This window comes from Syngnathus acus, chromosome 5, assembly GCF_901709675.1.
Source record: "Syngnathus acus chromosome 5, fSynAcu1.2, whole genome shotgun sequence".
In the NCBI taxonomy this organism is placed as follows: domain Eukaryota; kingdom Metazoa; phylum Chordata; class Actinopteri; order Syngnathiformes; family Syngnathidae; genus Syngnathus; species Syngnathus acus.
In genome coordinates this window covers 5,710,993-5,719,104 of record NC_051091.1, presented here as the reverse complement: position 1 = coordinate 5,719,104, position 8,112 = coordinate 5,710,993, and the positions used below count along the sequence as shown (strand labels likewise).

Sequence of the window (8,112 nt, the reverse complement as noted above, 5' to 3'; positions counted from 1 at the left end):
AACAATAAAATATTGGTGAAATAAAAAAAAGATGAGGGGGAAATTCGTTATGTATTTAAGATTTTATCACACAAAACAAATATTAATACTCAATTTCACACCTATGGACAATTTCTTCTTCTATTAACGTAATATGTTTATGGAATGAGGGAGGAAGCCAGAGAACCCAGTTTTTTTACGCATGCGCATCAGCTACAGGATCATAGCCATTCTTGCTGTAGTTACATCAATAGACCTGTAGTAGCGCTAGAGTGTGCAAGTTCTGGTCTATTCACCGAAGAAGAAATCCAAAACCGGCGCTGATTTTGAACTTTGCTGAAGAATGCGTAAACTGGATCAGGCAGGTGTGGCACCGCAAAATCGGAGTGGGAATTAACTCCGTTTTGTGTTAACTTTTTTCAACGTTGGCTAGGTCGTTACATGTCACGTACATTACTGTGAGAGATACGTTGCACAGGTAACTACTTTTATTTATTTTTTTGTAAATCTGCGTTGCGGGTACAACTTGCATAAATGTGATTTAAAATCATGCCGATGCGGTTCTTAATCTTGTGGTTAAAACTGTGTATGTGTTACTTTAATGTACGCCAGAGTAGTAATTGTACTTTCCTGGTCAACCGAGTCATCGATTTACCACCTAATGTTGCTTTCTTGTAGCCTAACGTTGCTAGCCGCAGAAGGAAACAATGGAGTCGGCAGTGGTCAATCTTTACAACCAGTTCCAAAGTTTGCGGAGCCAGATGGACGCCCTGAATGAGAGCGTAGAACCACGTAAGTTACTGCAACTCTTCTCCAGTGTCAACAACAAGAAATCTACATTTTCAATATTTATAGTACAGAGTAACACACAAATGTATTTTTGTGCATTAAATATATACAGCTGAGTAAACATTACTGCATTGTTGTAATGCTTTGAACGTGTTTGCTTTTTGTTTGTTGTAATTGTATGGTAGTTATTCTTACAGTCTTAAACTTAAGTTATGTGCACGTGACATGAAACCAGCACCACTAGAACCATTGCTTCTTGCACAGAGGCTGTTGTCGCCACTTGTGACAGATATTCTTTCTGTTGTTTAAATAGAGTTTCTCCAGATGGCCCTCAACTTTGAGGACTGCCGAAAGAAGTGGTTGCAGTCAGGGGAGGAGCTGCTATCCTGCAAAGATATGCTGGCTAAAGTTGAAACCGAGAGGGGAGCTTTGGAGGTCAGACTGAAGCATGCACGCAACCAAGTGGACGTGGAGATCAGGCGGCGGCAGAAGGCTGAAGCTGTCTATGAGAAGCTGGTTTGTGACATTTCAATCATGAAGCTTGGTATGTGCAGTGGAACCTCCAAAGTCAAACACTTTCCAGCCCGAAACAGTTACCGTCATGGAACCTTGTGATGTTAAAGGTGCTATAAGAGTACCTTTTGGCTTTAATATAGATGTCTCTCATTACAATCATTTTTTGCCATATTTTTCCAGAAGAATTGTGTAGAGCTCCAAATTGTACCTCTTTAGGGGGCTTGACTTTGGATATTCCATTGTATTTGAATAGTCAAACTGCAAGACACACATTATTTAAAATACTAGATAAGTAGGTATCACTAAAATGATTCATCCCTCTGATCTTGCACCAGGAACGACAACTACAGCTAATCCGGGACATGCTGACAACAGAGAACAGTAGCATCCACCTAAGTGAGGAGCAGCGCTCTGCCCTGGCCTTCCTCAGCGCGCACTCGCAGGCTGCACAGTCTGCTATGTCCAACCTTAACTCCAGCAGAAGGTTAGCTTTTCTATCGGTGTTTTGCCATTAAGAGTTTTTTTTTTTAATAGAGACAAATGTGTGTTTCATTCTAAATGCCAAGATATACATAATTCAGAAGTGTTGATCAATATATGATGTATTGCAAGAATTCTGTCACTAACTACTGACACTGTTTGTCTTGTAGGTTGATGACCATTGATGGATCAACCTCCATCATGTCAGACATCAGCTTTGATCAAACAGATGACTCCTTGGTACATATATTCAACCTTATACGAATTAAAAGTTTTGTACTTGTACATTCAGACCATTAATCCCATTTTTTTTGTAGGGCTGTGATGCTTCTGTCATGAAGACAGTGAGACTGCAGAAACGTCCGAAACGAGTGAGTCTAAAATTTGAAATCAACATAACAGTGTTGGTAACCAGATTTTTGTGATGCACCAAAATGACACCATGGTTTGTTTGTTTGTTTGTTTGTTTGTTTGTTTTTTACATTGTGGGAAAATGTTCATAAACTCAAAACACAAAATGTAATCCTATTTAACTGATGCAAAATAAATAAAATGGTAAAACCTGAAAGTATTAAATGTACCAAGGTGAAATGTTAATTTTACAGATTGTTTTAAATTACCCAACACGACTTCCCCCTCATTGTTTCAGCCTTTTCAGAAGGCAAACCAAATGGCTACTTTTAAAACGTCCTTTGCATTCCACAGCGTTCCTCTCGAAAGCTTGAGGTTCCCCCTCAAGCCATGAAGAAACCACGCTCCGCGGGCCGACCATCTGATCGAGTAAGTGTGCTTCAAATTTGACATTTGTTGTGTGTCGTGTCTGCTCTCTCTTTTAAAAACATTTCCTGAAAATGTCATTGGATCTAGATAAATGACTCCATCGTTGCCAAAACCACCATCACTGTGCCAGTAAATGGCGGTGCTGTCGAGGCTGTCTCCACTATTGAGACAATCCCCTATGCGACACGCGGCAGAAAGAAGAGTGGTGGGAAATTCCTGATGACTCGTTTCACTTGTGGTAACTGTAAATTCAAATGCAGTTTGCTCTTATAAAATCATGCGATGCGATTTTGCTGACAGCAGGCCAAGTCTGGGCTGAATCAACCTCCACTGAGCTGTCGAAAACCAACAGTGAAGCACCCGGCACACCAGTCTCAGATTTTCCCGCTCACCTCCGAACCCCTAAAGCCCAGACAGGAGGAAAGCAGCACGTGTTTGTCTCCAAAACAGTGAGCCGTTACCATAACCTTGTATCCATTAAGCAATTAGCTCTGGTTCAGTACAACCAGTTTTTGTCACTGCTGAAATATACTGCGATCTCTCGTTCCGTTCCTCTGGCTTTGTGTAACGTTTTTTTTTTTTTTTTTTTTTACCCACAAAGGTGATCAAATCAGAGTTCTGTGCACCGTGCGGGAGAAGAACCAAGTTTGGCAAGATGTATCTTCGCTGCCAGGACTGCAGGATGGTGACTCACCCAGAGTGCCGCGACTGTTGCCCCCTGCCCTGCAATCCTGTGTCCATCAGCACTCCCATCCGGACTGCAGAGGTAGGTGCAGCATGTCTTTCAGACAGGATATCTCTAGTCAGCAGTCTTTGTACAACCTGACATACAATGCAAACAATTCATGTTGTGTGTTTGCAGAGCACCCTGGCTGACTTTGCGCCAGCCACTTCTCCGAAGATCCCAGCTTTGGTCATCTATTGTATCAAAGAGATTGAACGCAGAGGCCTGCATGAGGTGAGTGAGCCTCTTGTCTTATAGATTTTATTTTATTTTTTAACACCTTTTTAATTCATATTTGCATATTTGCGTTAATTCCCTGTTCACTGTATCACAGCATCCTATTTGTTAATATCTCCTCTTCCAGGTTGGCCTGTACAGAATCTCTGGGCAGGAGCGTCAAGTGAAAGCGCTGAAGGAGAAGCTGGTTCGAGGAAAGACCCTGCCAGCGCTAAGCAAAGTAGAAGACATCAATGTCATCACTGGCGTTCTCAAAGATTTCCTCAGGAACCTTCCTGAGCCTCTTCTCACCTTCCGCCTCAACAAAACCTTCATGGAGTCAGCTGGTCAGTGTTCTTTCTTACTCCACTGTGTTTGTAGACAACAATTGGTGTGATGTAGCGATGACAAATGACCAGGGTCTTTGACATCTTTTATCAAAATACACCAAGGATAAAGAAACCAGTTAGCTCATACAATGTGAATAAACAAATTAAACAAATCGTAAGTTGGGAAAGCGAAGAACTGCTCGTTCACAGTCACATTTTCAGAAATAGGCTTGTCCAGTACTCCACATACAACCATGTGTATACAATAAAACATTCATTTCGATAACATGTCCCCCACTGTGATGTCGTCGTAGAAATCCAGGATGATGGGAACAGTCTTGCCTCGGTGTGCCAAACCATCAGCGAGCTGCCTCAACCCAACCGAGACACTCTGGCCTGCATCATGATCCATCTGCAGAAGTAACTTTCATTCCGTTTTCAAGCGCAACTTTTAACTCTTCTTTACCTGTGAGATTTTGTGAGTCCAAGTATTTTATTCAATATTCAAACAGTGAGCAGGCATGTCGTAATTTCCCTCCCAGAGTGTCAAAGTGTTCAGATACAAAGATGGACGTGACAAACCTGGCCAGGGTGTTCGGACCGACCCTTGTGGGCCACGCTGTTCCAAACCCAGACGCAATGATTGTCCTGAGTGACACAAGCAGACAACCACGGGTAAAGTATATTCTTCTTTCATAAGTAACATACTCTGAGTGTAATTATTTTCTTCTGAATTCACTTGGACTCTTTTTTTTTCCCACCCTCCAGGTAGTTGAGCGTTTGTTTAGTATTCCAGCAAACTACTGGAGTCAGTATGCGCATCCAGATAATATAGACATGGGGGATACTAACTTTCCAGAGACTCCAAATCATGATGGTAAATAAATCAGTACAGGTCATACGTGATGGTTACATGTTGAAACCAAATGTTGCCCCCCCCCCCAATCATTTTCAAGCATTCGTGTGTAATAAGCTGAACTGCACCTTCAATTAGTATGAACTCACCCTGATGTGGTTTTGGCAGTAAGCATGCTTGGGCCACTGACCACTCCTGAACACCAGTTGATGACAAAGACGCCCTCCTCCAGCTCACTGTCAAAGCGGATGATGCAGACCCTGTCCAGCACCACCTTGTAAGTGCATTCACAGACAAAATGTTACTTCTATGCATAACATGCAGAATGGAGCAAAATAACATTAGGTTTAATGTGCACAATATTCTAAACATGTTGTTCAAAACCAATCCTTAGATTTACGGGCAAGAATAAAACAACTGCCAGCCCCCGACCCAGGTTCTTCGAGTCTCCACAACTGAAGTAACGGCCAACTGGAGTTGGCAAACAAAGCCGATGCGTGAGTTTTGTATTACTAGCTGCAATAACAAGCTCTATTTCCACAAGAATGTAAGTAAAACTAACGTGCAATTTTATATGAAATATGCATTATATCAACATGTATATCGACTTTCTAATCAGATCTTTACTCGTGAAGAATTTTTCTACCTCTTTGGTCACTGCAGTAAGTCCTGACTTAAGGACCAAAACTGTGCTAATGAGGTTTTGAGGCTTTAATGACCAATCAATTGCAGCTCGAAGAATGTTTTCTTTTGCGTGCTCAATCATCCATTGATAAATGTGTGGTTGTAACCACAACCTCAGGGATGAAACTGGGCGTAAGGGAGAAAAAGAAAAAATCATTTATTTGATTTCAGAATTTTGTGTCATTGAGCTGAAACCTACTTTTAGAACACACTTAACACTGAATATTTTTGTTTATTTTATGTGGTAAGGCTGATTAGCTAACACTACTAACATCAACACTGATCTCGAATGAGAATCACGCAGTATTTTGCACTCTATCTATGCAAGAAATTGAATTAATGTGCTCACCACTAGAGGCTGCTGTTGTATTACTGTTATGCTTCCATTATGATCGTGCTATTGACGGGATATTCTCCTCAACCCTTTAAGTGCCAATATCTTAACTACTGCATTTTTATAAGCATTTTAAACTTCACACATTTATATGCCAACTGTGCCTTTTTATGTTATAGTTTGACCAAAAACTTTTGATTCAAATGAGTTGTCATTCTTTTCAATGAAGTGTGTTGGGAAATCATGTCTGAGAAATCTAACTCCAGCAGGTTATGCTTTTTTTTTTTTCCCCAAATATCTGTTCTATACCCGCTTTTGCTAACCCTAACTGGTGTTGAGCGACACTCCAAAAAGAACACAATCCACAGTTTAGGTAAAAAGAAATAAAGCATTAAATGTCATTTGGTCTCGTCTTGGTGTTCATGTATTTGCAAGCCATTTGAGGTGAGATTCATTATGATGTGTGAGCTGCAGCACAACTATTGACCGGCATTTTTTACTAATCTCATTGAATACTGAATTTCTGGCCCCCCTCTTAGCTGCGCCACGGAAATATTAAAATATGTGCCAGTTTATCTATTTTATTTTTCTTTGCTGAGGAGACTCTTCAAAAATGTTTGCATTTCAAATCAACATTAATAGTTCATTAGCCTGAAATGAGGCCTCCTGTGTGTGGATGTGTCCCCTCATGTGGGAACGCTGTGTTTATTTACGGCGTACCGTGCAGCATGAGCCCGCCCGCTGCAGGCGTCAAACAGCTGGCCTTGTATGTGTGCGTGGGGCTCTCTCCATGTTCTAGCCAGAGTGAGCGCTGTTAGAGCTCCACTCTGCTGCGGGACTGCAGGGGCCAAATGAGAAACTAGTCCAATTAAGAGCGCTTAGATAAATTACATTGTAAGCTTGTAAACAACGATGACAGTATCAAAGACCTCTGTTTATATAGTGTATTATAGTTAGTTATATAACAACTTGTGGAGAAGGAGGTGTATGATTACAGTTTCCGGGAGATGAATGCAATCAATGCATTATTGTATTCCTAAGCTTTGCTTATTGCTCTTATCGACTGTTTGCAGATTGAATTTATGTTCATCATCCTAGAGCTCTCTATGGCTTGTAGTCTGTCGACTACTCAAGTTTAGAGCCGATAAGTCAGCACGTGTGACACGTCAACTCAATAACTGCCAGTCAAATCTAGTTGATGCGGTATCCTACAGCAAACAGCCATTTTAACATTGCACAAACATGATATTTCTATGCAATATGAGGAGCAACATGTATTTGTTGCATCCTTTGCAGGCTAGGCATGTCGCTGAGGAGAAAAAAAAAGTGTTCCCACTGATTTGTTTCTACGTTCAGTGAATTATGAAATCGATATACTTTCCACTTGGTGAGTTAAATGTACAAAATGCTGAAAAACCAAATCATACTTGGCACGCTAACCGCTAATACTGTAGACGTGTGGCTTGTTTGCCTTTCAGTGCTCGCTCACTATCTCTTCTTAGGCCCTATCGCTCAACTGCCACCACCCCAAACAATACACACACACACACACACACACACACACACACACACACACACACACACACACACACAAACTCCTTCTCCACGCCTTTGAATCAAACTGCCATCTTAGTCGGCTACCACGCGTGGTCGATACCTTGTTACCACAGAGAAATCAATTATCTCAACCAAGCAGCAGGCGTCGGCGGCAGTAATGAAAGAATGTTCCTTCTTTCCAGACAATGACCGTAGTCATTAAATATGAATTTATCATTGGCTGATGAGATTTATGGGGCCCCGAGTTCATGCTCTCTGGCTACTAGTGTAAACTATGATCAACTAAGGGAAACAGATTGTCACGACAATGATGACTGTAATGATGTGTGCCCAAAATGGCAGTGAAAGGATTCGGCCAGTAAAATGATGCCATCCTTTTAAGACTTGAAGAACGTGTTCCACTGCGACTGGCTGGCAACCAGTTTAGGGTGTGCCCTGCATACCGCCTAAAGACTGGCGGGATAGGCGCCCACATCCTTCGTGAGGATAAGCGGTTCGGAACATGAATGAATATGTTCCCACTTTTTTCTTGAGCCAATCAGTGCTTAATTATTTACAAGGAAACCTTTGGAGATGCAGCAGTGTACATTTAAGCTTTACAAAGTAGAGCTGTGACTAATCCAGGAGGTCCCTGCATTTTGTAGTTGTATTTATAAACAATGTCTATAACAAATGTGAAGTTTTACCATGACAGTACAAATAGGTTAAAAGAGACAGTATAGAAAATGTATTTATGCTTAGCTTAGTCTAGAAACATGTTTTTTTTTTAATCATAAAAAAGTAGGCCATTTATGTTCCATGAAATCCAGAGTGACTCTTTTTGTCATGTCTGCTGAAAAAATTAGGAAAACGCATATGGTTCCACATC

At 41.2% G+C, this 8,112-nt stretch overlaps 1 protein-coding gene across 1 annotated transcript; it reads left to right on the top strand.

Moving 5' to 3' along the window:
* The first annotated feature begins 309 nt into the window (after nt 1-309).
* Nucleotides 310-6,089, top strand: LOC119123394 (rac GTPase-activating protein 1-like). Its single transcript, XM_037252443.1, has 17 exons — nt 310-457; nt 658-771; nt 1,082-1,284; nt 1,620-1,768; nt 1,935-2,004; nt 2,082-2,135; nt 2,470-2,544; nt 2,632-2,749; nt 2,845-2,993; nt 3,146-3,310; nt 3,407-3,502; nt 3,633-3,831; nt 4,128-4,233; nt 4,356-4,488; nt 4,582-4,690; nt 4,838-4,946; nt 5,064-6,089. The coding sequence occupies exons 2-17, from the start codon at nt 687-689 to the stop codon at nt 5,131-5,133; spliced, it is 1,890 nt and encodes a 629-aa protein (XP_037108338.1). The 5' UTR covers nt 310-457; nt 658-686; the 3' UTR covers nt 5,134-6,089.
* Nucleotides 6,090-8,112: the final 2,023 nt, after the last annotated feature.